At 49.5% G+C, this 27,577-nt stretch overlaps 7 protein-coding genes, 1 long non-coding RNA gene and 2 other non-coding genes across 16 annotated transcripts; 4 read left to right on the top strand and 6 right to left on the bottom strand.

Moving 5' to 3' along the window:
• Positions 1-20: 20 nt before the first annotated feature.
• LOC120452640 (protein phosphatase Slingshot) lies at positions 21-6,155 on the top strand. Of its 4 annotated transcripts, none has more exons than XM_039636952.2 (8): positions 21-522; positions 1,407-1,652; positions 1,715-2,106; positions 2,381-2,446; positions 2,510-2,704; positions 2,771-3,040; positions 3,096-5,435; positions 5,979-6,155. In XM_039636952.2, the coding sequence occupies exons 1-8, from the start codon at positions 466-468 to the stop codon at positions 6,031-6,033; spliced, it is 3,621 nt and encodes a 1,206-aa protein (XP_039492886.1). In that variant the 5' UTR covers positions 21-465; the 3' UTR covers positions 6,034-6,155. The 4 variants fall into 4 exon arrangements, with proteins under 4 accessions (XP_039492886.1, XP_039492889.1, XP_039492887.1 ...); XM_039636955.2 differs by lacking the exon at positions 5,979-6,155 and having other exon boundaries at positions 3,096-5,001; positions 5,070-5,209; XM_039636953.2 differs by lacking the exon at positions 21-522 and adding an exon at positions 1,049-1,341.
• Positions 6,156-6,526: 371 nt separating this feature from the next.
• Positions 6,527-9,858, top strand: LOC120452641 (oxysterol-binding protein 1). The gene is made up of 2 exons (XM_039636956.2): positions 6,527-8,502; positions 8,575-9,858. The coding sequence occupies exons 1-2, from the start codon at positions 6,901-6,903 to the stop codon at positions 9,322-9,324; spliced, it is 2,352 nt and encodes a 783-aa protein (XP_039492890.1). The 5' UTR covers positions 6,527-6,900; the 3' UTR covers positions 9,325-9,858.
• A 155-nt stretch (positions 9,859-10,013) lies between these two features.
• On the bottom strand, positions 10,014-12,715 carry LOC120452642 (oligopeptidase A). Its single transcript, XM_039636957.2, has 2 exons — positions 12,480-12,715; positions 10,014-12,422 (listed from the first exon to the last, which is right to left on the bottom strand). The coding sequence occupies exons 1-2, from the start codon at positions 12,581-12,583 to the stop codon at positions 10,334-10,336; spliced, it is 2,193 nt and encodes a 730-aa protein (XP_039492891.1). The 5' UTR covers positions 12,584-12,715; the 3' UTR covers positions 10,014-10,333.
• Positions 12,716-13,135: 420 nt separating this feature from the next.
• LOC120452373 (inactive non-canonical poly(A) RNA polymerase protein Trf4-2) lies at positions 13,136-14,766 on the bottom strand. The gene has a single exon (XM_039636565.2). It carries the CDS (start codon positions 14,463-14,465, stop codon positions 13,248-13,250), a length of 1,218 nt encoding a protein of 405 aa, XP_039492499.1. The 5' UTR covers positions 14,466-14,766; the 3' UTR covers positions 13,136-13,247.
• Positions 14,767-14,876: 110 nt separating this feature from the next.
• On the bottom strand, positions 14,877-17,492 carry LOC120452372. Its single transcript, XM_039636564.1, has 4 exons — positions 17,366-17,492; positions 15,868-17,301; positions 15,735-15,815; positions 14,877-15,675 (listed from the first exon to the last, which is right to left on the bottom strand). The coding sequence occupies exons 1-4, from the start codon at positions 17,379-17,381 to the stop codon at positions 15,026-15,028; spliced, it is 2,181 nt and encodes a 726-aa protein (XP_039492498.1). The 5' UTR covers positions 17,382-17,492; the 3' UTR covers positions 14,877-15,025.
• Positions 17,493-17,760: 268 nt separating this feature from the next.
• Positions 17,761-22,100, bottom strand: LOC120451528 (ankyrin repeat and sterile alpha motif domain-containing protein 1B). 2 transcript variants are annotated; one of them, XM_039635302.1, is made up of 9 exons: positions 21,963-22,100; positions 21,479-21,612; positions 20,653-21,419; positions 20,117-20,240; positions 19,529-19,803; positions 18,614-19,425; positions 18,317-18,553; positions 18,120-18,251; positions 17,761-18,062 (listed from the first exon to the last, which is right to left on the bottom strand). In XM_039635302.1, exons 2-9 carry the CDS (start codon positions 21,580-21,582, stop codon positions 17,961-17,963), a joined length of 2,553 nt encoding a protein of 850 aa, XP_039491236.1. In that variant the 5' UTR covers positions 21,583-21,612; positions 21,963-22,100; the 3' UTR covers positions 17,761-17,960. The 2 variants fall into 2 exon arrangements, with proteins under 2 accessions (XP_039491236.1, XP_039491233.1); XM_039635299.1 differs by having other exon boundaries at positions 19,529-19,845.
• Positions 22,101-22,372: 272 nt separating this feature from the next.
• Positions 22,373-27,022, top strand: LOC120451529 (prolyl 3-hydroxylase sudestada1). Of its 3 annotated transcripts, XM_039635303.1 has the most exons (7): positions 22,373-22,520; positions 24,477-24,567; positions 24,626-24,765; positions 24,827-25,024; positions 25,535-25,729; positions 25,792-26,409; positions 26,648-27,022. In XM_039635303.1, the coding sequence occupies exons 1-7, from the start codon at positions 22,466-22,468 to the stop codon at positions 26,959-26,961; spliced, it is 1,611 nt and encodes a 536-aa protein (XP_039491237.1). In that variant the 5' UTR covers positions 22,373-22,465; the 3' UTR covers positions 26,962-27,022. The 3 variants fall into 3 exon arrangements, with proteins under 3 accessions (XP_039491237.1, XP_039491238.1, XP_039491239.1); XM_039635304.1 differs by lacking the exons at positions 24,477-24,567; positions 24,626-24,765; positions 24,827-25,024; ... (1 more) ...; positions 25,792-26,409; positions 26,648-27,022 and adding an exon at positions 22,709-24,381; XM_039635305.1 differs by lacking the exons at positions 22,373-22,520; positions 24,477-24,567; positions 24,626-24,765; ... (2 more) ...; positions 25,792-26,409; positions 26,648-27,022 and adding exons at positions 22,540-22,652; positions 22,709-24,381.
• On the top strand, positions 25,086-25,157 carry Trnad-guc. The gene has a single exon. It is a non-coding gene; the product is annotated as a tRNA-Asp (tRNA).
• Positions 25,326-25,397, bottom strand: Trnad-guc. Its single transcript has one exon. It is a non-coding gene; the product is annotated as a tRNA-Asp (tRNA).
• LOC120451530 lies at positions 26,974-27,283 on the bottom strand. The gene is made up of 2 exons (XR_005616390.1): positions 27,160-27,283; positions 26,974-27,102 (listed from the first exon to the last, which is right to left on the bottom strand). It is a non-coding gene; the product is annotated as an uncharacterized LOC120451530 (long non-coding RNA).
• Between the last annotated feature and the right edge of the window lie 294 nt (positions 27,284-27,577).

The following is a 27,577-nucleotide window of genomic DNA, read 5'->3' on the forward strand; positions in this document are numbered from 1 at the left end:
CGATTAGAAATGGCGTCCTCACTGTCTTTCTTTTAAGAAAAATTCGTGTAGTCTATTTACCATTTAGCAGCGTTGTGTGTGTCTGTCAATTGTGAGGACACGCTGTTTCTTAAAGAGAACCGCCTGCCTAAAGTGTCCGGAAAGCGGAAACCAAGACGATCGCAGGACGAGGTCGCAGAGCCGAGTGCAAAAACAACGGCCAGCAGGCAGCGATATGAAAATGCATTTGTAGCCCTAGCCCACAACACTTGCACACACACTACACACTCTCGCGCACACTCATACACAGCAAAAAGGAGGTGGAGCAGAAGGAGCAGAAGCAGGAGAGGATTGCAAAGGACACCGCTGCAGCATCGCCATCATCTGCGCCAGGTGGAGCACGAGGGGCAAGAGGCGTCGGCGGGGGAGGAGCAGGAGGAGGAGGAGCGGCTGCGGCGACGACGACCACGACCACGGCAACAACAAATGGCGCTGGTGACGGTGCAGCGCTCTCCCAGTGTGGCTGGCTCCTGCTCGAATTCGGTGAGAGGAGACTTGGTGGTTTTCGCGTGTGCATATGCGTGTGTGCTTTGTTATGGTCACCCCCTCTCTGCAAGGAGAGCCAATTACGGGCAGGCTGTTTAGTGCGTGTTCCGCTTTTGGCCATGATCCTTTGTGTGCTCGGATGTGCTTTTCATGCCCAATGTTTATCATCCGCCAGCTTGTTGCTTACGCTTTTTGGATTGCGACGTTCAACGTTCGCGTGTGGGCGGTGTGAGGCAGCGTCATCATCATCATCGTCATCGGCTGCGCTGCTTTTGGTGTAACCCAAGCAAATCCGCAGACGTCGCGACGTCTATATTTTTCAACAGACTTTTGCATTGCCTTTTTTGTCGTTTTTGTCGCTTTCCGCTTACCGCTTGTTTTTGTTTTCTTCGCCGCCCCACCGCCCAAAAATAGTTCGCGAGACCTTGACGTCCGCCTGCACAGAGGGAAAAATTAATATCGCGCAGTGATCAATTTAATTTTACACATCGTTTTAGGTCAGATATGCTAAACATGTCAAATCGGTATTTTTGAACATTTAAATTAACACAATTGTATTATTTCTAAGAAAAATATTTTAAAAATAACTACCGAACCGCAGTCTCTTTCGAACCCGAGCCCTTATTCTCAAAATCAGACGGTATACAAAAGTTTACTCACATATCTTGAAACTGCAAATGCAGCGCAGCTTCTTTTCCGTCTTGAAATTGTAGTTAAAACTGTAATTAGGAGTTATCTCACCCCATTGCAAAATCATTTAGCATGCAAGTTTGTCCTTATCCAGATGATATCTATATATTTAGCGTAACCCGACGGGTGAGGGACAGCAGGATTAGGTCTTAATCACAGAGTTAACAACTTTTCTTTCTCTATACCATCAGGATGGCGAGGCCGAGGACGACGAGGGCAATAGCAAAGGAAACGATCGCAGCGAGTGCTTCTTTGCGGGCAAGGGAACCGCCCTGGTCCTGGCTCTTAAGGATATCCCGCCCCTGACGCAAAGCGAGCGCCGTTTGAGCACCGACTCCACCCGCTCCAGTAACAGCACGCAAAGCAACAACTCGGACATCCAGCTCCACCTGCAATCAATGTTTTACCTGCTGCAGCGCGAGGACACGCTGAAGATGGTGCGTATCCGATGTAAAAGGACTTTATCTATCTTATAACACAATTATTTTCCCATCAAAAGGCTGTCAAATTGGAGTCACAGCGGTCCAACCGCACGCGCTATCTGGTGATTGCCTCTCGTAGTTGCTGCCGGAGCGGCACCAGCGACCGTCGGCGCCACCGGATCATGCGTCACCACTCGGTAAAAGTTGGTGGATCCGCGGGAACAAAGTCGTCCTCCTCCCCGGCGGTCACCACGCAGCGCCAGCTGTCCGTTGAGCAGACCGCCACAGAGGCCAGCAGCAAATGTGATAAATCAGCGGACAAGGAGAACGCAACGGCGGCAGGCGACAACAAGATTACCTCGGGCATGGAGGAGTCCTGCCTGCTGGGCATAGACTGCAACGAGCGGACCACCATTGGCCTGGTGGTGCCCATCCTGGCGGACACCACAATCCACCTGGATGGCGACGGGTAAGACTGCGCATTCATCTCGAATGAGTCATACACTAATAAATACTTAATTGTCGCAAGTAACCTTGGAAAATATATATAGAACTAAATTGAATATTAGCCGCCCCTAATCTATTCACAAATCGGTGTCGCCTTGACCAAGTTCCTAGTTGAGCGGTGGCATATCGCACATTTGTTTCCCATTTATCTTAAGCTATATTATTTGTTATTTGTTCTCATTAATGTGTAATGAAGATTTCCTTAATTTCTATGTTTATCTTATCTTGTTTTGCAGCGGATTCAGCGTCAAAGTTTACGAAAAGACGCATATATTCAAGCCGGTCTCAGTACAGGCCATGTGGTAGGTGCCATTGACGGAGGTAAATCCTCTTCAGCCACTAATGAAACCCTTGCTTCCTTCCAGGTCCGCGCTGCAGACGCTGCACAAAGTGTCGAAAAAGGCTCGTGAGAATAACTTCTATGCCAGCGGACCCTCCCACGACTGGCTGTCCAGTTACGAGAGGCGAATCGAGTCGGACCAATCTTGTCTGAACGAGTGGAATGCCATGGACGCGCTCGAGAGCCGCCGACCACCTTCGCCTGATGCCATACGAAACAAGTAAGGGTTTCGATATAACTAATCGTTCACTGTTTGACTTCTTCTTTTTTTGAATGTGATTGACAGACCCCCCGAAAAGGAGGAAACCGAAAGTGTCATTAAGATGAAGCTGAAGGCCATCATGATGTCCGTGGACCTGGACGAGGTTACCTCCAAGTATATACGCGGACGCCTCGAGGAGATACTGGACATGGATTTGGGCGAGTACAAATCGTTTATCGATGCCGAAATGCTCGTTATTCTAGGCCAAATGGATGCCCCCACCAAGATTTTCGAGCACGTCTATCTAGGATCAGAGTGGAACGCCAGCAACCTGGAGGAGCTGCAGAAAAACGGGTATGTTTTTGGAGGACATTTTTTAAAATCAACGAAAACTTACTTTCATTTCCAGCGTTCGCCACATCCTGAACGTGACGCGGGAGATCGACAACTTCTTTCCGGGCACCTTCGAGTATTTTAACGTTCGCGTGTACGACGATGAGAAGACGAACCTGCTGAAGTACTGGGACGATACGTTCCGCTACATCACGCGGGCGAAGGCCGAGGGATCCAAGGTGCTGGTGCACTGCAAGATGGGAGTAAGCCGATCCGCCTCGGTTGTCATCGCGTATGCCATGAAGGCCTACCAGTGGGAATTCCAGCAAGCGCTGGAGCACGTAAAGAAGAGGCGCAGCTGTATAAAACCCAACAAAAACTTCCTCAATCAGCTGGAGACGTATAGCGGCATGTTAGACGCCATGAAGAACAAGGAAAAGCTGCAGCGCAGCAAGAGCGAGACAAACTTAAAGAGCACAAAGGACGCGCGTCTATTGCCTGGTAGCGAACCAACGCCCCTCATCCAGGCGCTAAACCAGGCCAAATCGAAGTCCACTGGTGAAGCGGGCGTTACACCCGATGGCGAAGAGGAGGATGGCTCACGCATGCACCGGCGATCCATCGCCCAGAAGTCACAGCGACGCATGGTTAGGCGCTCCAGCAGCACATCGCCCAAAACACAGACGGCCGTGGTTACCAAACAGCAAAGCCAGTCTATGGAGAACCTTACGCCGGAACGTAGCGTGGCTGAGGAGCCAAAAAACATGCGTTTCCCAGGCAGCAACGGTGAGAACTACAGCGTCACCCAGAACCAGGTGCTGCACATCCAGAAACACACGCCTCTGTCTGTGCGCACCCGGATTCACGATCTCGAGGCGCACCGGGCGGACCAGCTGCCACAGCAACCTGTCTGGACCTCGCTGACAAAACTTACACAGACCTCTCACCTGGGAAAAAGTAGCAGTGGCAGCAGCAGTGGAAACATAGACTCGCGGCGTGATTCTAGCTGTTCGGATGTATTCTCCTCGCAGGTGGACAGTGTTTTTGCCAAGGATGAAGGGGAGAAGCGTCAGCGCCGCAAAACGCACTCGTGGACGGAGTCGTTTGGACCAAGTGGCGGCATCGTGCTGGACCCCACGCCCCAGCAACAGAAGCAGCAGTCAAGCGCCATTCTGCGTCCGCGAGGCACACGTCAGCGGGAGCTACCTTCGCGGCACGCAAGTTGGGGATCGGGAGACAATCGATGCTGTCTGCCACAGAGGACCAGTTCCGGCTCCTACTATGACTCCAATCGTAACACTACGGCCATCTTCGAGGGCGTTATCCAAGACCTTAAGCGCAGTTCCAATTGCAATGTAATCGATGGAGTCGCCGTGACAGTGGAACCCATAGTTGGAGTTGGCGAGGGCACCGTAAAGCGCACCAAGCAGAAGCTGGAAGAGAGCACCTCGCTGAAGAAGCGCTGCCAGGAAGAAAGCCAGGAGCTGCTACTCGAGTCGGTGGATACTGGACAGAAGCGATGCCCAAGTCTCTATAGAAGCGCCTCCTCGGCGCACAGTCCGCGGCAGCGCCAGCCGCTACGCTGCAATAGTGAGGAGCTGATGCACACCAGCGACATCGAGAACAAGAACACTACGCCAGGCGACCAGGAGGCGACGGTAGTGCTGCGCGTCCAGGGTCAAACGCTGGCCGAGGATCAGCGCATCTCGGGCAATGTGCAAATACTCAAGCAAAATTTCGAAGCCAAAGCGGGGGTGGTGGGCACAGGAGGTGGAGGAGGCGGTGGCACGGCACCGGGATCGGGCAATACTTCAACAATCGCAACGTCAGGAGCTACAGTAGCTGGAGTCAGCTCAGCTAATCCCGGCAAGAAGACGACCAGCCACCAATCACTGCCATCGTCGCCGGTGGCGCAGCATGCCAATCACGTGTCAGCCGCCTCGAACTCCAACTCCTCCGCCTCCAACTCGTCCGATTCCAGCGTAAGCGAAAATTGTGATCGTAATGTAAAAGGTCTAGTGCATAAATATCAAACCACTACTTCCTGCAGTAGCCAGGCGGCCGCCACGCCCACAGTCGCCTGTGCCTCACTGCCACCCGCCGGAACAGCCACCAACATCAGCCACGCCTGCAGCACCACAACCACCACTAGCTTCAAGCAACGCCCGCTCTCCTACTACGACCGCTCGCTGTCCAACAGATCCACGCATGACTACAGCGACAGTCGACCGCCACCCGCCCCCGTCCGCGTCAGTCACAGCAGCAACGTTCAGCACCAGCAGCAGCAGCAGCAACAACAGCAACCGGAGCAGCAGCAGGTGCAGATCCGGCGGTTGGCGCAGCATGGGAAGACGCATCCGCTAAGCAGGCTAAGTGCTCCGAAAACAGGCTTCAACACCGCCGCTTACAACACCATGTAAAGGCCATGCTCTGCTTAACAACATGCTAACTGCAAAATGCAACCTGCAACATTCACATACCACTTGCAACTTGCAATCCATACCCTGTAGCCACTAAGGATCGTCCTCATCCTCTCGCCCGCTTTACTTATTTATATATTTGCCCGCTTACGACCATTTTGTGTTTTTTGTCCAACAATCGAACACCACCACCCTTCCATCCCCTCATGCCTTGTGTTTGTTGTCTTGTTGTGTAAGGCGTCCATGAAAGCCTCTAAAGAACTTGTGTCTGCAACGTGTGAATGGAACTATTAAGATGACAAGAGAGGGCAAACAAAACAACCTATGGAAATGAAACTGTATTTGTACTTTTAAATTACTTGTAACTGTATACATATTTATTTTATATTATGCAAGAACTGCCTACGAATAAACGATTTATTGTATATACGTCATCGTCTTGTGAGTGTCCCAGTGCCGTCCTTGTGCCATCCAAAGACTCTCTGTGTTGTCCGCCCAACGAACACTGCCCGCCGTTTTTACCAGATTTGTATTTGCAGCCTTATCCACATGATCCGCTCCTTCCGCTACTCTTGGGCGGAGTACAAGAAGTGATCCGGCACATGGAGCACCGACTGCCGAGGCCGCGGCCCAAAAGTTTCCACCTTGAACACTTGTATTTTTTGCTATTTATCAGACCACATATTTATAAATAAAAATGTGTAATCCAGTTTCGAGCGCAATCTGTTTTACTGTTGGTAATGAGTCACCTTTGGGTATACACATAATTTAATAGTGACTAGATTTATGATAAATTTTATTTTTTTTAATTTACAAATAAATTGATTAATAACATGGTAGTACGTATAGTAACTTACAAATAAGGATTATAACAGTTTTCTTCAATTTATCGATCTGAAAATAATATATCTAAATAAATAAATTTCTCAATATTTATTAAGCTTCCTAACGGTAGAATGTTAAAAAAATATATTTTCAGATCGGTCTTTATCGATACCCGGGGATGCATATTGTACGTTGCCTATCGCCCATCGATATGTGTAGGAGGAAAGGCAACCAACCATCTGGTAACACTGGCACGCACACACCTGCAGCTGCGCCAGCACACACACGCACACAGACGCGCACTGAACTTCCACAGTTTCTTTATTTTCTGCAGGAAAATTAGAAGAGAAACGACACGAAATTTGCAGTGAACTCGCGGCGGACTCGCGACCGTAACGTAATCGGAATCTCGCTGGTGTTCCGGAGGCCAAGTGCACACTGTGCGATGCTAGCCACTGGCCAGCAATCAGCCGTCGCCGTCCAATAACCAATAGCATTCGAATTTCAAGTCGGAGTTGTGGAACGGAACCAATCCGACCAATCGCCAGTCATCGTACGTGGCGCTATTCGCAGTCTCGAAGCAGTTGCTTCATCCGGCCGGAGGATTACATACGGAACCAGGAACCCGACGCCATCATGACGGACGCCGCTGGCAATACGCTGGCCGACAAGGGCCTGCCGGAGATGAAGGGCTGGCTGCTTAAGTGGACCAACTACATCAAGGGGTACCAGCGGCGTTGGTTTGTGCTCTCAAATGGCGTGCTGAGCTACTACCGCAACCAATCCGAGATTAACCACACGTGCCGGGGCACCATATCGCTGCACGGAGCCCTTATCCACACGGTCGATTCGTGCACGTTCGTAATCTCGAACGGCGGCACCCAGACGTTCCACATCAAGGCCGGCACCGAGGTTGAGCGCCAGTCGTGGGTCACCGCCCTGGAACTTGCCAAGGCCAAGGCAATCCGGGCCATCGAATGCGAGGAGGAAGAGGAGACGGAAACGGCGCATGTGGTGCCCAGCCAGGAGATCAGCTCGGTGGTCCGGGATCTCACCGATAGGCTGGAGAACATGCGCACCTGCTACGACCTGATCACCAAGCACGGCGCTGCCCTACAACGCGCGCTCAACGATCTGGAGACGAACGAGGAAGAGTCGCTGGCCAGCCGCACGAAGATCGTCAACGAGAGGGCCACCCTTTTTCGGATAACCTCCAATGCGATGATTAACGCCAGCAACGACTACCTGCACACGGCAGAGGCCCAAGGCCACAAGTGGTCCAAGATGCTACACCACGAGCGCGAGCAGCGTCAGCGGCTGGAGGAGATCATCGAGCAGATGGCGAAGCAGCAGTCGCAGATGGAGCAGGCCGCTGTACTGGTGCGCCAGAACAAGCCGGTGCCATCCAGCTCGGGCGCTGGCACCGCCGGCTCCCTGGTGACCTCAGACGAGGAGATGGAGTTTTTCGACGCCGAAGAGCACGGCTATTCAGGCAGTGGTCGCTCCCCTGAGTCTCCGGATCGAGAGCGGGGTACGTTTATCTTAAAGATGAACAAGCGCCGCAGTAGTAGCGAGGACCAGGTAGAGGGTCATTTGGAGGGCAGTTCCTCGGAGAGTGACGAGCAGAAGCGCACCGTGCAAACGGTGCAGCAAGTCTGTTTGGTGAGTGCGCCGCGAGTAGCATCCGGAGGTCAGGGCGACGATGACGACGTGGACAAGGCTTTGCCGGCCAAGCAAAGCACCGACTCTATCTACGGACGCAACTGGAATCCGGATCTGATCAAGAAGCGACGCGAACGTGTACCAGATAAACCGAACCACCCCATCAGCCTGTGGGGCATTATGAAGAATTGCATTGGCAAGGACCTGTCCAAAATTCCCATGCCCATCAACTTTAACGAGCCGCTGTCCATGCTGCAGCGTTTGGTGGAGGATTACGAGTACACGGAGATACTCGACTATGCGGCCACCTGTCAGGACGAGTGCGAACAACTGGCCTACATAGCCGCCTTCACCGTGTCCGCCTATGCCACGACCACAAACCGCACGGGCAAACCCTTCAATCCGTTGCTGGGAGAGACTTACGAGTGTGACCGGATGGATGACTACGGTTGGCGGTGCCTGGCCGAGCAGGTGTCCCATCATCCACCGGTGGCGGCACTCCACTGTGAGAGCAAGAACTGGACGTGCTGGCAGGAGTTCTCCATGACCAGCAAGTTCCGCGGCAAGTACGTTCAAGTGAGTATCGGTGTATAAACAAGGCAATCTATGACAATGTGATAACCTAATAATGCATTCTTTTTGCCACAGATCAATCCCTTGGGCGGCGTCTATGTGCAATTTCCGAACAGCGGCAGGCGCTATGCGTGGCGCAAGGTGACCACAACGGTGAACAACATCATTGTGGGCAAACTGTGGGTGGACCAGCATGGCGAAATGGAAATCCGTGGATCGCAGGCGGCAGAGGGGCACAAATGCGTCCTGAACTTTATACCCTACTCGTACTTCAGTCGCGATGTGCAGCGGAGCGTGAAAGGCGTGGTGATGAACAAAGACAACGAGGTAAAGTGGGTGTTGCGCGGCACGTGGGACATGAAGATCGAGATTGCCCCGGTGCTTAGTACATCGGGATCGGCGAGCAGTCCAACCTACACCACCGGCGAGTTTAAGCTGGCCTGGCGCCGTCGTCCTGCTCCTCCTGATTCGGACAAGTTTTATAACTTCACCACACTAGCCTGCCAGCTCAACGAAGAGGAGGAGGGCGTGGCGCCGACAGACTCACGCCTGCGTCCCGACCAAAGGCTGATGGAGCAGGGAAACTGGGATGAATCGAACAAGGAGAAATTGCGCCTGGAGGACAAGCAGCGCACAGAACGCCGCCGGCGGGAAAACGAGGCGGAGGAGGCAGCCGCAGAGGGTAGGCCATATCCAGCCTATGAGCCCATGTGGTTCAAGCGCGAAAAGGAGGAGGGTAGCGAGGAATATGTGCACGTGTTCAAGAACACGTACTGGGAGGCCAAGGCGGCTCAGAACTTCGAGGGCTGTCCGGATATATACTAACTAGACAGCAGTAGCCAGCGGAGCAGCCATGGAAGCAACTGCAGCCACTACCACACATAGCAGCCTTAGCGAATATTCTAAAGTTTTCAGATATCCAGCCTCCACACAACTAACACACCACAGCGGGACACGCTCCGTCTGATTTCGGAGCAGCACATACGCATATATTGTAGTACCACACTTCGATCTAGTGCATATATATATATATTTATATAAATTAATTCCTGTAAACTAACCAAGTTTGATCCATACCCCTGCGTCGAAATGTACTTTGATTATTTCTTCCTGACTACCGGTTCCCCATTTCTAGTGGCTTCCCAGAAGATGGCCAAGACAAATGATAGCTCCTAATCCTCGTTTTCTATCCAAACCACTAGATGTCTTTTCCCTTCCGCAGAATGCATATTTCGCCTTTGTTGTGTATATAAATATATCGAGCCGAATCGAGAGAGCCGAGAAGGAAGCGAGAGAATATGTTAAATGTTATAAATTTATGCAATTTATTATTAAAGTATTATTTAAATAAAGCAACAATGTGTGTGTTTAAATGGGGAAACTCGCAATGCCGCCTGACGACACCACCTGCACACCTGCTATAAGATCCCACCTGACTCACGCGATCGCTATCACATAATCCGGCTGCCAATTAGGGTGTAGATCGAAATGCCGACTAATAAATCGTAGAGGCGTAAAGTACAGAATTCTTGTTTTAATAGTTACACTGCGAAAATTGATGGAAAACTTTTATCAATCATTGGTTTTCAGTTTCCTGGATAGGTCATTCAATTACGAATATACTTTCTTTAAATAAGTACATGTAAATCCTGACCAATTAACAAATATTTAACAGAATACATTTCAAACCTATTTTAAAATGATTTCAAATACTCCAAAGATTACTTTCCCCTAAGGTTGCCAGTCGAACAAGTCGAGCACCCCATGCTGCCATCGATCAGCATTAGTTGACTACACACAATAGATAACGTTTAAGCGGGTCAGAGCACGACCCTCAGTTGTTATCTGTGGTCTGGGAGGGTGCGAATATGTCCAGGGACTTCAGGAGTGCCTCGCCCGACGGGTCGCGACCCTGGAAGCGACGGAACACTTCCGCAGTGGGCACAGATCCGCCGGAGCTGAGGAAGGTCTGCTTGTAGCGCCGGCCAACGACCGCGTAGTTCTCCCCGCTCCGCTGCTCTGCAAAGCTGCTCGAAATGTCGGCGGCTATTAGGCGGGAATACAAGTGACTGAACTGGGCGGCCGCCCAGTCTCCGGCAAATATGTCGGTCAGGGAGCACGGGTGAGCGTCCTTCTTGTCCAGCGGCATGCATTGGTAAACCGGCCACAACTTGCGAACCACCTCCAGCCAAAAGGCATTTGAGCGGTGCAGCTCCACATCGAGATCCGCCAGGTAGAGGTCCTGGCACAGATTATAGCCAGCCAACTTGGTCTTCAGCAGTCGCATTTTCTGTGAGAGCTCTGCCTCCAATGGCTCACCGCTGCTGAAATGCCCGGAAAGGCTACGAATCACTGTGGGATCGTCTAGGAAGTTGCTCATCACATGACCGGACACCTGCGAGGCATCCCACTCAATGTTGGACAGTCCCGCCAAATCGCTGTACCCCGCTTGGGTGAGCAGATGCTGGAGTCCGCTTCCGAAAGTCTTGAACAGCATCTGCAGATCATCGTATCCAAGGAGCGGCGGCTTGGCATCCGGACTTTGTGGCTCCGAAAAGTTGAAGATCAGTGCGCAGAGAGGCGTAAGACCGGCAGATTGGTTGCTGTTCCTTATGCCCACCATCCAACCGTTGTTCCTGCCGAACTTGTGCTCCTTGGAGTAGCAGTCCACATAGAAACCACCCACCGGGGTGGAGCTATTTACGGAATCAGCATCGAACACATCGTAGAACTTGACTGCCGGATGCCATACCTCCGCATTGGGCTGCTCAACTATTTGGATGCCGAAGAGCTTTTCGCTCAGCGCAAACATTCCGGACAGAACGCGGGGCAGAGGGAAATACTCGCGGAGCTTCTGCTCTTGGAGACCGTGCTCCGCCACCAGTTGCTTGCGGCGCCAGTAAGCAACGTCGTAGGCTTCCAGCTTGTACTCACAGCCGCTGTCCTGAGCGAAGCTCTGCAGTTGGTCCAGCTCCACACTTTGAGCAGGGCCGGCGAACTTTAGTAGCTTGGCAAAGATCTGCTTGAGGTTATCCACACTGCCCACCATCTTGGTCTGCATGGACATGTCTGCAAAGCTTTCGTAGCCCAACAGATTCGCCTGTCGCTTGCGCAATCCGCGGATTTTTTCGAGGTGTGTGCTGTTCTCCAGGGATTTTTCCTGCTGCGAGGATGCCTTCAGCACACTGGCCCTCCAGACGTTCCAACGCTGCAGTCGCTCTGGACAGTGTTTTAGAAAACCATCGACCACTTGAGGCTGAAGGGTTATCTTCCAGGGACCCATCAGCGGCTGTCCAGGATCGCGGGCTGTTGCCTCAAGAAGGGAAGGCGGAAAATCCCTTACAAGATTGAAGTCCGTAATAACCTGTCCAAACGAGTGCACTGCCATGTTGACCTTGTTCTTGAAGCTGGCCCTCTCTCGACCCAAATGGGTAAGCAGTTCCTTCAGTCCATCCTGCTTATCTTTGTCTAGCGTTAGCCCGTTCAGCTTGCCCTCGAGCAGGAACTTCTGTCGCATCCTCTGCTCATCCGGACCGGATTCGGATGACGCATCCTTGAGTGCCTTATACACCGTCTGGTTGCAGAACTTCGCGGCCCGTGCATTTCGCGCCCGTTCATGGATGTTCATGTAGGATTTGGTGGGAATCAAAGTGGAGTTGCCCAGGTACAGAGCCTTGGCCACTCCCCACGTCGTCTCCAGTGGACCCGTCACGGTGTCCAGCTCCTGAAATATGCTGGCGGCATTTAGCTGCTTGCCACTATGCAGATCGCTCTCCAGCGCCTTCACCGAGTTCTCCACCGCCGACGCCTGCTGGCCAATGGCTCCGAGACACATCTCGATGGTGATGTCACTGAAGGCGGGCAATCCGTCCGGCTTGAGCACGCCCTCGCCCAGCGGCCCCTCCTCGCCGATCTCTGGCACCCTACAGTGATAGCTTTAGTGACTCCACATACGGTATCCAGGTAATCTCCGTACTTACAGCACTATGTAACCCGGCCGGTTTTCCGTTGTGTGCAGCGGGGCGCTAAACGCGGCCCGGATGAGGGGCACTGGCGCCGGGCGTCGTCGCAGGAGGTTCAGCATGTCCTAGGTGAAATCGTTTATCCAGATAGGTACAATCCCGGAGAGTTTGCGCCGGAATTTGGGTTTCTTAAATGGGGGCCAGCGTTTACACAACACGCCTGGACCAAAAAGCAAGTGACAGCGGCCAAGGTTGCCACCTTCGGCAGCAGAGCCGGCAGTGATGCGAAAATCACAATCACCGTAATAAAGTCACTGTTTCCAATCAGTCCAAAACTGTGATTTTTCTAATAAGCATTCACTCTATTGTAAAAAGTTAATAATTATAACAAAACGATGATTTTACGACACGTCTTTTATTAAATATTCTACAATACATTCTTGTTTGCATGTGAGAGTCGCTTGAAATATTTGTTAAACTATTTAGCACAGATAAAAATTACATATTTTATGAATAAGGGTCTATTGTCTATTCTAATAATAAGAATACGTCTCTTGCACAATTCGGTTTTTCGTGCTTTGCTATTTAGCTAATTACTAAAATACGTGGCAGGTGTCGTTATGTATCAAAAAACAATTGTTAGACAATAAATAAAAAGAGGCGAACGTAGTCTATAAATTTTTTCTTTTCTTTTGGGTTATCATATGCCGAGCATAATACTATGCGAATGAAATGTTATAACTAGTTTTTAAAAGTTAAATCACCAGTGGTATAAGCGCACCATACTTAATTCAACTTAAGGTTGGCCAAGGAGGCATCTAAGTCCATGTTCTGGGGAGGACCATCCCCACACCGGCGGAATCCAACAGTCACCTGTCCGCCAGAGCGCTCATCCTCGGAGGCGGAAGTGGAAGCGGAGCCCGTGAGCGATGGTTGTCCAAGTGAATCGGGTCGAGACAATCCCGGCGCCGAAAGGTGCTGGAAGTTGTAGTGCACCCAAGCCCGATAGTTGACTATGGACTGCGGCACCTCCACAATGTTGGCCAGTATGGGGGCGACGATCTTGGATGAGTCAGAGTCCACCAGCTTCGAGAGCTTTACGAATGCTGCCTCGAAACCCTGCATGACGTGGAGCGCCCCATACGAGCTCCTACCTATGTCGTTGGTTGGGGTCACTGGATCCTCTATGCTGAGCACCGACTGCCAGTTGTTCTCGCCCAGCGTGGAGCGAAGTCGCTCCTTCTCCACGCAACCACCTTCGCCAAGAACCGATATTCCGTACTTGAAGAAGTCAAACTTGCGGCCGTAGTAATCTAGAAACTGGATGAGCAGCAGGGCCAGCTTATTGTGTGGACTGTATCGCTTGTTGGTGCGCGCCTGCTGCTGCAGAAAGCTGATAACCATTAGTGTAAGTGCGTAGGACGAGATTCCGCCGGAGCTGTACACCTCGTTGAATCCCTGAAGGCTGAGGAATTGTTTCAGCACCATGACCAGCTTGGGCAGCTCGGGAAACTGACGGATAAAGTCCTTGATCAGCTCGGCGGCCTGTACACCCGATGCTGCGGCGTTGAAGGTCACATCGAACCTGATGCGGGATATGCGCTCCGTGAACTTGACCACGGGCACGGAAGCCTTGTCGAGAACGATAACGCTGTCCGGATCGGTTACGCCCTGGCTGACAAGTTCGTTTTGAAGCTCATGCAGCAGCCTGGGGTTCCAGTAGTAACCATTGTATACCACCAGGTCGATGTCCGAGCACGGCAGGTTCAGTCCCGTCCGAAAAGAGCCAAAGACATCCACGCATGCGCCTGGCCAAATGGTAAGCACCACGTCCTCGATGCGACGCACTGCTTCCGCCCGCAGACAGAACTCTGTCGGCGTGGACTGTATGTAGCTGTAGAAGTGCTCGATCTCCTGGTGCAGCAGACACAGCGCCGGGATCCCATTGCCGTACATCAGACCGGAAAGCTGCCACGGCTTCGCTGGATTTGATGCGTCACACATTTTACGGCTCCGCTTTTTGTTTGTGCGCGGAAAAGGAAGTGAGGCAAAGAAAAATATAAGCGAAAGAGATGGCAAAAAAAAAAAATAATAAGGAACGAGAAATGAAAGAAAAATCGGTAAAACGCGAATAGTGCCGTTATTCGAACTGGAATGCCAACTGATTCCGATTGGTGTACATAAAACGTAGTAGTTAAAGTTTTCTCAATTTGAATAAAAGATAACTCAAATTTAAAAAAAATTAACAAAAGAACTTGCGAGTGATGTGTAATTTAAGTCTTTCGAACTTATGGTTGCTAATAAATTCGGAATGTATAGGAAACAAACAACGAAGCCTCCTGCGTTGACGTATTTCATGCCGCCAGTGTTGGGCAACGTTCTCAATTTAAGTTTGAATAAAAAGATTTTGGCAAATACAAAATATGAAAAAGGTAAACAACTTTATTGAAACCAGCAAAAATAAAAAGGTTTTTCGACGAATTCCCGATTAAACTGACACGTTAAAGCGAATACATAAGGGTAAGCATAAGTAAATAGTAAAATTAACGAATAAACTTAAGAATCTAATCCTCCTCCAGGTGTCGACGGTGCTGCATTTGGAGCTCAAAACGCCGATTGAGGCGCACCCCGCGGATGAACTCTGCTTTCTCCTTCTGGTCCTTGGTTGTCCTACCCTTGAACATGTCAATGCGCCGCTGGCGTCGTTCAGCCAGCTTATTATCGTGCGAATCGCCTGTTCTGCTGGAAAACGTGGCGTTGAATGTCTTCACCGTGGAGGTGGACAGATTAAAAGCTGGCTTTGAAGCTACATTGAATGTCTTCACCGTGGAGGTGGTCAGATTAAAAGCTGGCTTCGGAGCTACGTTGGGAGCGGGAGCGGTGGTCTTCAAAGGCAACCGTGATGAGTTCACCTTATCGGACGGATGATCCATTACCATGGTTCGATCGGCGGTCATGTCGATCTTCTTCACCGCCCTTGAACTAGCACGATCCTCGACAGATGTGGCGCTCTTCAGTTTTTTTGCCGTCGATCCTGGTATTGGCTTCTGTACAGAATTCGTTAGCACCTTGGCGCGTTCCGCCTTGCGTTCGACGTGGTCCAGCAGGCTCTCCATCTTGGCAAACTGCCTCTCATGCATGGCTGCAAAATTGGGCATCTTGGTGCGCTTATTCACCTTGCTGGGTGTGATGGTTTTGTTCACCGGTATAACACCTAAGGAGTAAACAAATGTATATTAACATAACCAGAATTATTTATTTTTCTATATATACCTTTACTGGGCTTGGGGATCCTGCTCACTTTGCAGCGGTTTTCGTCCAATGACTTTGAGCGCCTACGGCGGTTATTGACATCTGGAATTGTATGTTTAGAAAGGACTAAGAATAACTATTGTATAGAACTTACTACTCTTTTGAAGTTCCTTCCAGCGCTTATCAATGTCCTCGACAATGGCAATCTCAACGGGGCTTTGAAAGGATACAGTTCGTGACATGGTATCGTTCCAATGGCTGGTCGACTTGGAACGTTTGCGTTTGTACTTCGGTTCTTCTTCTGTAGCCTTGAGATCATTAGGAACTGTCTCCTCTGTTCCTGTAAAATTAAACATCGGTCTTGCCTTAAAGGGCGTAGGGAATCGATAGCCCTTCGATTTCTTTGACTTTGATCCTTTTTTGGAAGCTAGATCGGCCAGATCCAAAAGGGTTTCGTCCTGATCATCTGAAGTGGTGAGCACCACCTTAATGGCTGTCTTCTTATCCGGAATTGCGGGCTTTGGAGCGCAAGCTACAGGCTCCATATCGGTAGTAACGACCAGAATAACACTGGCATCGAGGTCGGAGGTGCTCGCTTCCGGCTGCTTGTGGGGACTAACAACCAAAATAACGCTTCTATCCGAATCTTTCTTGTCTTCTGCATCGTATGTGGTATTAAGAGGCGAGTGGCTTGGTTCATCCATGCCCTCACTTTCCATCAATAGTGAGGGCATTTCTTCCTCTACAAAAACTTCATCTACTGCTGTTTCTAATTTATCTTTAGCTGCAGCTACTTCTTTGTCTTTATTAAGCGCAGCTGGTTTTGTTGCTTCATCAGCTTGTTCATCTCTCTCTTCATGTTTTTGACCATCCTCATCGACTGGACTCGTTTGGGCTTCATCTTGAACAGCCTCCGCGTCATTTTCCTCCTGGCTGTCAATATCCAGTGGGCATAAGCCCAGTTCATCAATGTCTGCTTCATCTATCTTTTGCTTCTTGGTGTTAGCTGCCTGTTGTTGATCTTGATTTTTGGAGACTTCCTCTACTATGTCTGCTTGATCATCAGCAGTTTCCTTGGCACCCTGCGGCGTATCCACCTTTTTCTGTGGGACCTCCAACTCCGTGTCCTGATCGGAAATTATGAGTTCTGTTTTCTGCTTCTTGGCGGCCATGCGCTTGGACTTGCGGCCGCGCTTGCGCGAATTCCTTCCCACCTCCGCGGCAGTCCACTTCTGGACGGAAGGCTCCTCGTCCTCGGGATCGACTGAGAGTGTTTCGGCAATAGCCTTCTTGGCGGATCGCACTATAATATCATCGTAGTCGATTGCTGGACGCACACTTTTCCGGCAACTGCGTCTCGGAGTTTCGGTGGCTTGGTGAAGATGGCCCGGAGTGCCCGGTGTCTTCGGAGGATCAGGATGAGTTGGTGAATCTTTTTCCGAAGTGGCGTTCATTCGCTTGAGGACCGCTCGTCGCGTTTTTCTAGCCACTGGAGTCTTTGGTGCGCCTGTATCATCCTTCCTTCGATTGGCGTCCTCATTTTCCTGATCGTTCGGCGCCAAGACGCCGACATCGTTTGGGGGATTATCTTCAGTAATGGGGTAAAAACGTTGTAGGTACTAGTAATCATATGCCCTTCACTAATTATTTACCAGTATTTAATTCCATTTCCAGCTGAATCTTTTTGGTTTCAGTGTAAAACGACGCAAAATAAAATGCCAATGATATTCAATCTGTACGTTTTTTTTAAAGATGAACGCGCAGTGTTACCAGACGTTATTGTCTAATTACCCAAAATCTGTTATCGATCTTCAATAAATGCACTAAAAAATACAACTAGCCGCTGAATTCAAATGTTTGCAATTTATACCCGTTTCACTTTTAAATATTTGTTTTATTATTATTTTGTTGGGGCAATTTCCAGCGATATTCCAAAAAGAATGTTGATTGTTAGCTGAGTAACGGGTATCTGATAGTCGAGGAAATGAATATAGCGTTCTCCCTTGTTTTTTTTTTTTTTTTTTAATCAAATTTAAAGAAAAAGAAGTTAAAAAGCAATGTTATAAATTTATTTAAAAAACTCTCAAAATACTTAACATGTGAGCTGCCTTATGTGAAACAAAGCCAGCATGGAGATGGCATCAACGACTAGCAAATAAATAAAAAAAACTTTACGTGTGAAATGCAATGAAATAAATAATTAAAAACCACGCTCGGTGGCAGTTGTGGCACTTCCATGGCTTGAGCTTAGCACTCTTGGTTGAGGGCCGTGCCCTGTCTGCTCAGAGCGAGCTGGTAGGCCACCTCAAAGGCCTGTCCCAGTGTCATGATGATTTCCTTAGCCAGCTCCTGTGAATTAATAAATCGTTAGCAGGTGCAGAGATCCGCCAAGCTATAAGTACGAACCAAGCTATCCACCATGAAGACGTGACAGTAGTGCAGGTCCTGTTCTTTGGTTATGTATGCAAAGTAGCGCAAGTCCTCCGAGTCCTGGCAAACACAGTTTATGTTCTCAATATCATGGCAACAGATGGCAGTCTAAAAGCAAGTTGACAATAGATATAGAATTTTTCATAAATATCAAGGAAATAAAATATGCTAACCTTTTTCTCGTGATCTATGAACTTGACGCCGACGCAGGATACAGCAATGTCCACATTGAGACGCGTCTGGAGGTTGGCCGCCTTCAGGTACTTTGTGGAGGTGGTGCAGTTCTCCAGCAAACTGAAATCACTAACACTCGCCGCCGACTTCATGTTCTCATCAATCTTCAGCTTTTGGATGGATTTGCGCGTTGAAAGGGTTCCTTGCAGTTTTCGAATGACCGTTGAGCCAAGATACTGCCAATAATAAATAAGTTTAATGTTTTTAAATGAAGTGGTGTGGCAAATCATACTTACAAACAGAGAATAGCGAATTTCGCCATAGATCAGTGTGTATGGCGAGTGGCACCAATTGGAGGCGGAGCTCTGTTTTCTGCCCAACAGCAATTCCGCTGGGTCTCGTATGTGTAGGGACTGCCGCGAATCATCCAAGGACAAGCTGGAAGAATCTTCTTTTAGCTCCTCGACCTCCTGCTCCACTGTGAACACTTCGTTGCCAATGTTCTCAAAAATGGTATCGATTTCGGCCCACACGCGCGAGGCGCTGAAGTCTTCGCCCAGTGCTGAGTATCGTTGCTTGGACAGGCTGCGTCTGTGGTTTTGGACGTGGGCCGACCTCACCATGCTGGGTGATCGCAGATACTCCCTTTCTCCCGGCACAGCACCAATTCCATCCACCACATCCGAGGACAAGTTTAAAGTGGATCCTTTAAATAGTCCAGCGAAGGGTATATCGGCCACGTATTCCTCCACCTGGTCAGAGCTTACTGAGTTAGTGGTTCGTGGTGATTCCACCGGTTCTAGCAAACTGTTCTTGCGCAGAGTAGCCGGCTGCATGAAGTTGAAGATCGTGCGTTCCGCCTCGGTGACCGTGGGTGGTGGATAATCCGGCGTGGGCGAATGGCGAACTAAGCGCAATTTGCCACCATTTGTATTACCATTTGTATTATTGTTGTTATCCACAGCTGCCACGCAGCTGTTCTCTTCTATTGGCACCAGATTTGCATAGTCGCTGTATTCGCCATTAATTCGAGTGCGTGGTTTTGGAACTGGCGGGGAAGGCAGCTTCATCTCCACATACGAAGCCACCGCTTGTTGACGCACCGCAGCTGTAAATGGACACAAAACCAGATGTTTATTTGGCTGACTCATTGGATCATATTCTTATATGCGTATATATTCGATTGAAATTTGTAAAGGTACATTACGTACAGTTGCTACTGGTGCTGGCGGAGTTATCATCGCTGTTGGAGCCATTCCTCAGTAGATTTATGTATTCGTACGATCTCGAGGGCACCGATCCATTGGAAATGCCGCTGTCCACACGAAAGCTGGGCAGAATGGGTTGTTTGTACACCGGCTTATAGCTGGACCACAGACTGCCGTCATTCGTCCGAAAGTTGTACAAGGTGTCGCAGGACTTCTGCTGTATGATGGGCTTCATTTCCAGGTAATTCTCCGGCGCCTTAGCGAAAACGTCCAGTGAGCTTAAAGAGTGCGAAAGTCCGTTGGCTTGATGATCTTGCTTTCTACATGGTGGGGTGTGAGTAGGTGGTTATGGAAAAGAAACCAAACGAGACCAGACCAGTTAATTGAAGAGACGCACAACCGATTCTGAAGCTGATTCTGATGAGTGCTAGGGCTAGTGGGCGTGGACATGAGAGTGGGTACGAGTGCGAGCGGGGATGAGTGCGCTTTCCAAATGACATGAGCTGCGGGCTAAGTTAATTAGGGTCAGCAGAGATGTGGGTGGTTGTGTGTATGTATCAATGTCGCAGTGCATGGAGTTGCTGGGCTTACTTCCTCTGCCTGGGCGGCACCTTCTGTCGCTGCGAGTTCTTCTCGTACAGCCGCTTCGGCAGCGATTGTGTGCCGTTCTCTACGACAAGTGGCTTCTGATGTTCCCTCGCCGCTTGGGTAAACTCTGCAAAAGATCGTGGGTGTTAGCGGTTTAAAGGCACTATTAGAGACCGGTCAACTTGGCATGGGTCAAATAAAAAAGTCAGTTGAAGTTGTTATCAATTAATTACTGTCTGCAATTACTGAATATAACTTTAAGAATATATTTATAGCTTTATAGTTAGCAATAAAATAATAATTTAATCTTAATTGCCCTGCCTTTGATAAATAAGTTGAAACTTTTTGAAATACAACTTTGGCATTTGGAAATTTATTACAAATAGAATAAACATATATTTTGAAATGGGGAATGGCTACAAAGCTTTCTGAAGAGCCATATTAACTTTAGATATCAGTAAAGATAAGCAAATGCAGCCAGTAAACATAGGTTGACCCCCTTTTGTCTTTCTTCTACCTTAAAAATTAATCATACGCACCGTTTATGGCGCCCACAATGTCGTAGGTCACATGTGGTGGATAATCGGAGAGTATGTCCAGAGCTGTGCGTCCATTCCCGTCGGTGGCGTGCACGTAGATTCCGGCCTTAAGCAGGGTGACCACAACGGACTTTTTGCCACAGAGAGCCGCCTCGTGAAGGGCGCTTCCAGCGTTGGTTAGTATATTGACATCGATGCCGGCAGCCAGCAGTGTTTCCACCACCTTCTTGTGCCCGTTCCGACTAGCCAGATGCAGGCAGGTATGCGTGAAGATGTGCTTTATGGGCGAGCAGCCCAGCAGCTCGTCCTCGTCGTCCTCCAAACGTTTATACGGCAATATGAGGTCGGGATAAACGCGCAGCAAGGTCTGAACCACCTGAAGGCGTCCAAATTGCGCTCCCAAATCGAGAGCCGTTTGAAAGCTATTGTTGCGTATGGCGGGATCGGCGCCGTAGGACAGAAGAATGGCCACCACGGCATTGTGGCCATGTTGGGCGCCCGAGTGCAACGGCGTCTCGTTTTCGATGGTCTGCGCATTTGGATTCGCTCCCGTGGGCGAGTGCATCAGCAGCATCTTGACGATGTCCTGGTGGCCAGCCCAGGCGGCCAGAAATAAGGGCGTCGAGCCACGTATATCAGGCACATCCAATAGCGCGTTGTGGGAAAGTAGAAGCCTTACAATGTTGCTATGCCCATTTAGACAGGCATGATGCAGCGAGGTATAGCCATTCATGTCCTGGCAGTTGATGCTGGGACTTCGACGAAAGCTGGAAAGAAAGTTTGTAGTGAATTGACTGGTATAATAACAGGTGCTTGGATGACTCACCTAGACAGCGGGCCATGCCGTTTGCTTGAGTGCTCCAGCAGTTTGTCCACCGTCTTGATGTCGCCGCCACGCGAAGCCTCCAGCAAATGCTGATCCTTGCCCATTGCTCCTCCGTATCCTCCAACACTAGGTAGCTACAGGAGCACAAAAACACATGTCATATTGATTTAGCTTTTGCTCCGATTCCAAGACAATGAGATCATCGCGAGCATACAGAACACCACAGCCCCACCCCCACCCCCAGCCCCAAAAATCAGGTGGCAGCTAGGCGGAATCAGCTGTTTGGCCCTAGAACGCACACACTCATAGCTCATATTTATTTATACGAACTCGTAATGAAAATTCCACAGAGGTGTTTTTGTTTATAATATGGAGGGCTGATTGGTGGCTCCGCCTCTTCCAAGGTCATTCCACGGCATTGGGCTGCTCCAATTGGAACTTCTTTGCCACCCCAATTAGGTCTTATCTTTTAGTTATTAGTTACCGGCTATGTCCACGTCCGTTCCGAAAGTGTACAGCCATAAACGATTCACTATACTTGCCACCGCGATAAGCAATTAACAAAGCTGCGATCTAAACTTTATTTACGTGGAGCCGATCGAGCAATTGTTCGTTACTAATTGGTTAGGGATGGGGGCGTGAGGCGGCTAAGAAGCACACGAACTTCAGGCACCATCAGTGATGCCCACTTTAACAGATAATGGTTTTTAGTAACTAGAATGATAATGCTGAAGATTCTAAAGGTTACTCTAAAATGCGTATGAATTTTGATAAAATGTCCCTTCTCATGGTTATAAAGGTATTCGAATTGTTTTTAGCTATTTAACTTTAGCTACGTATTCGATATCGCGTGAAGGAAGCCAACATACCACCACTAGCACGAGCAAGCGATATTTTCCAGCGACCATCTCTAGCTGCACAAGCCAAATTTTTTATTTTCCCTGGCAAAGACTCACGTTTTTACCCGAAAGTTTGACTCACAGAATCATGGAAACCTCGAGCTCTAGTCCAGTTAAGCCCAGGAGAAAAGACAAGGACGAAGGTAAGTGGAAACAGTGAGAAATCCGCCCCAAAACGATAAAGCGAGGTGTGCCGGCACATCGGTGCTCTTTACCTTTGATAACGCGTGTGTGAGTGCTGGTGTGCGTGAAAAACAGCCAAATTAAAGTTTAAGGTATGCCCCTGTTTGCCCTGCTTAATGCCAACCCATTCACTATGTTGCCCTTGCAGATGGCCGTGCAGAGCAGGAGGATTCCGCGAACCAGGTGGGCGAGCCGCAGAGGAAGCTCCTGCGCCTGGGCGACAGCCTGGAATCGAAGGAAGTGCTCCTGAACGAGGCGTATCAGCAACCAGAACTTACCAAGTGGCTCCAGACAGCCTGGACGGATGAGAAGAGCCAAGGGACCAAGGAGACGCAAACCGGTGCTCAAGTGTTCTCGGATCCCTTTCAAATCTGCCTTCTGCCCGGTATGCTGGAAAAGGGCCAAAGCCAGGCGCTGGTCGCCGAAATCATCCAGAATGTGCAGTGGTCGCGCAAACAGATGGACCTGTATGAGTTCTACCAGAGCACAGACCTATCCAACATGCCCGCTTGCCGACTGCTGACCAACTTCCTGCAGGTGCTGCGTAAACAGGTTCGTCCCTGGCTGGAGAAGGTTACCAACCTCAAGCTGGACTATGTGTCCGCCTCCTGCAGCATGTACACCTGCGGCGACTATCTGCTCGTGCACGACGATCTGCTCAAGGACCGGCAGGTGGCCTTCATTTACTACCTTTCGCCGTGGGAAGGAGCGGAGGAGTGGACGGAGGCGCAGGGCGGATGCCTGGAGATCTTCGGAAGCGACGACCAGTGCTTTCCACAGTTTCCTGTGCAGCGAAAGATCGCTCCCAAAGACAACCAGTTCGCCTTCTTCAAGGTGGGCTCGCGCTCCTTCCACCAAGTGGGCGAGGTGACCACATTCGACTACCCGCGTCTTACCATAAACGGGTGGTTTCACGGCGAGACCAACGAGGCCTTTGTGGCCGACTCCCTGCGCGCCTTTCCCCGCCTGAATTACCTGCAACCCGATGGCCTGAATAGGCCGCCGCTTGGCCTGTTTCTAAACAACGTCTATCTAAAGGGAGCCACACGCCGAAGCATCCAAAAGCGGATCGAGGAAAACTCGGAGATTTGCTTATACGAGTTCTTCAAGCGAGAGAAATTCGAATTGGCCCGGTCGCAGCTGCTGGCTGATTCAAATACCCTGAAGTGGCGCAGACAGGGACCCGCGAACGCACACAACTACGAAGTGTTGGATTTGACAACAGCCAGAGGCACCATCCTGGAACTACTGCAGCTGTTCCGTAGTCACGCCATGTTTGATTTGTTGCGAGACTTCACCGATCTGGATTTGGCTGGCACCGATGCCGAGAGTCCAACATGCAGCGTGGAACTGCAGCGCTGGTCCCACGGCAACTACACAGTGCTGGGCGACGGTTTGGCCAGCGAGGAGAACACTTTGGACCTGGTTTACTACCTGAACGCGGCGGAAGGAGCAGCGGTGATCACATACCTCTCACCCGACGCCGAAATGCCCACAGCGAAAGCACCGGCGGACGGAAGGCGATCGGACTACGATGACGAGGAAGACGACGACTCCGTTCTGCTCACTATCACGCCCGTGGACAACGCCCTGAACATAGTATACCGGTGCGAGGGCACCACCAAGTTCACCAAATACGTGTCGCGCAACACGCCCCTCGAAAAGGGACCTGTTTTTGTTATTTCGTGCAGCTACAAGGAGTAGCATGTGATCCTGTTCCACAACATGCGCACAATTACTCCTTAAGGACTATTCACATTCATACCGTTGTACTGTACAGAAACTAATTTACAAAATAAACTCTTTAAAAACACAAGTATACATTTTATATTTTTTTTCCACGTAATGAAGTGTGAAGTGCGTGTTCAACCGCGATAAAGCAGGAACTAATCTAACACGTCTCTTTAACTTTACAGATAAGTTCCGGATCGGGGCCACAGTTGCATTCATTGTGGTCATCATTGGAATTGGCGTGCCCATGTGGTGGCGCACCACCACGGTCTATAGGTGAGTCAATCATGTCTGGCGGCGTTTTTTAAATTATCCCTAATTGTTGAAATTGCAGAGTCAATTTGCCGTCGACGGAAATTCTGAGTCTGAGTGAAACACCCATCAAAACGGCTGTGCAGGTGGCCATCTACACACAACAGCCCACTCGTGGCCAGTTGCTCATCGCTGAATTGCAGAGCGCCTTCAGCGACAATGGTGGGTACACCAGGCAGCTTCAGCCATTCATTTGCCTAAGCCACGTTCCCTTCCCTTTTAGAAATATGGTCTGTGGAATTCAAGCAGCTATCTCCAACTCCCAAGACACAGGATGCACACACGCCTGCTGCTCTAGAGAAGCTGCTGCTGGAGGAAAATGTCCAGAGCGTTGGCGACTTCATGTTCATCGAGTGGCCCAAACTGCAGGAGGAGTTGCTGCTTACCACCGAAAGATCGGCCTTGATGCGAAGTGATACACGTGAGTATATTGCAATGATGCGGAAGCGGATCTTGACTTTTTATGTCGTGCGATTTCAAGGTCCTCGATAGTATAGTGGTTAGTATCCCCGCCTGTCACGCGGGAGACCGGGGTTCAATTCCCCGTCGGGGAGAATCAGAAACATTTTTTTTTGTGTCCAACTTTTATCCAGATTTAATATCTTTTTTTTGTCACTTAGTGTTTTTGTTTATTTAAGTAATTTAAAAATGGGACATCATTATGGTTGATAATTTATTATTCACATAAAAAGTATTTTTAAAAAATATATTTCTTTTATCGTCTCCCCGACGGGGAATTGAACCCCGGTCTCCCGCGTGACAGGCGGGGATACTAACCACTATACTATCGAGGATAACGAATGTTTTTCCATTGAATACGTTTCTCTAAAAACGGTACAAGGAATTCAATTATTTTTATATTTTAAGGAACAAAAGAATGTCGCTTATTAAAGAATGGAAAACCTAATTATACTTTTTGAACACCTTTTAGCTTCTAACAAAATCGCACAGCTCCTGCATGCTAAGATCCTGCAGACGTATCGCATCAATCAAATCTTAAGTACAGATGAGCGAATGGGAGCCAAGTCGGAAGCTCCGCAACCAGCCTACGATGTCATTGTGTCCGTCCTGAATCCGAAACCGAGACTCACCCACGCCAAGTGGAACATAGCCATGGCTGTGAAGAGTAAGCATTAAGGAAACACAGAAAGTTATTAGTTTGCTCATGCCAATTAACATTACCTGCAGCTTATATTGAGCCCTGGTTGGCAAAGGTATCCGGTGTGTCCAACTACACGGTGCGATCGCAGTGGAAGTATCGGGTGGCCATCGAAGCGGATATCAAGCAGGTGCGCGACCAGAGCAAGCTGGGGCGGCACTACGCCCTCCAGGAATCCGCTCTGCCTCATCTGCTCACATCGATTGCCCAGAATCTGAGCGCCAGCACCACCGACAAGCCGGCCATCAACCTGGTGGTGTACATTCCACCCTGCCACATTGCACCGCTGCACATCTACAACAGCAAGGATCAGCGGCTGACGCGAAATAATGTGGATGCCTTTATTTCGCCGCCGTGGGGTGGCTTCATCATTGCCAATCCGCCGGAACATGTCTGTCTGGCGGCCATGAGCGATCAGCAGGCAATTGCCTACCATGTCAGCACCACGGAAAACATGCAGGTGATGCTGGACCAGCTGCACAAGCTGCTCGACATCAGCAGTGAGCTTCAGATGGAGGGCGTTAAGGTGGTGGACATTGAGCAACTGGAGCCACGTCGCTGGGAGTACGAGGCATACCTAAGACGCACTGCTATTCGACACATATCCACAGCAAGCAGCACGCTGCAGAGCCTCATCAAACTGTTGGGTAAGATTGTAACAATAAAATGTAATAAGTTTGCGAAGATACCCATGAAAGACTCTTAGTCCTATTCCATTACTACATATATTTCGATGATTAAAAATATTTGCAATTTCCGCTATATAATTAAGTAGCTTTTAAATAAGTTTGATGTTATTTTTATTGAGTCTGCACTGCTTGAGAAGTTTAATAACCAACTTAATTGGACCATATAATTTAACAACCGCTTCCTCCTCTCGTTTAGATCAAATCAGCTACATTGTGATAGACGACGAGGTGGGCGCCGCCATAACAAATTCCTATGCCGACATCTTGGCCGCCAAGGCTGCCCTTCTGGAGCACCGACTGGCGGACGCTTCGGTTCTGGCCAAGCGCGCATTTGTGGCATCGGAGCGGGGATTCTTCGATGCTAGTCTGCTGGCGCAGTTGTACTTCCCGGACGAGCAGAAGTACGCCATCTACATTCCACTCTTTCTGCCCATCATGGTGCCCGTGCTCAGTTCCTTCAACATGCTGCGCAGTGTGCTGCAGGCCAGACGGAAGGAGAAGCAGTCGTAAACGATCCGTAACCAAATAGTATCATCCCTCATTAAAAGCATATATTCTTTATAAGCTCTTACTGGTGCGGTTTATTGCTTCACTTGGGTTTTACGTGGAACATCTCATCGCCGGGGCCTTGCGTCCGATTAAAGTTGCCAGCTGTGTAGTATTCCAACATATTGAAACTGTATACTGCAGCGCATAACAAGTAGGTACAAATTATTCGTGCCAACATTTTGGTCTACAGAAACCTGGTGGAAACGGATTTAAAACTCAACAATTTTGATCTGTCAGAGAGAGTTGTATGATTTGAAAACAAGTCCACGTGCCACTAATCTACCCCAAAGTTTTCTGCGTTGGGAGTGCTGCAATTTGATGTCATGGCTGCTGGTGGACCAGCGTGTGAACTGTGTATAGGTCAGGTTCAGCGGCGAGATCGCTGCCGGATGAATGTCATCCGCGGCAGGAGGCCACAGACGCAGTTGGTCTTTAATTCTAATTTTCTAGTACGATTTTATTGACAATAACTCTTGGCTTCGGCTGATTTCAAAGTATCACCAACCGAATGGATTGGAATGCTCATGGTAGTTAGATAAAACATCTAAGCTCATCAGTTTCATTATGTAGTGATCAA

This window comes from Drosophila santomea, chromosome 3R (genome assembly GCF_016746245.2).
Source record: "Drosophila santomea strain STO CAGO 1482 chromosome 3R, Prin_Dsan_1.1, whole genome shotgun sequence".
Classification (NCBI taxonomy): domain Eukaryota; kingdom Metazoa; phylum Arthropoda; class Insecta; order Diptera; family Drosophilidae; genus Drosophila; species Drosophila santomea.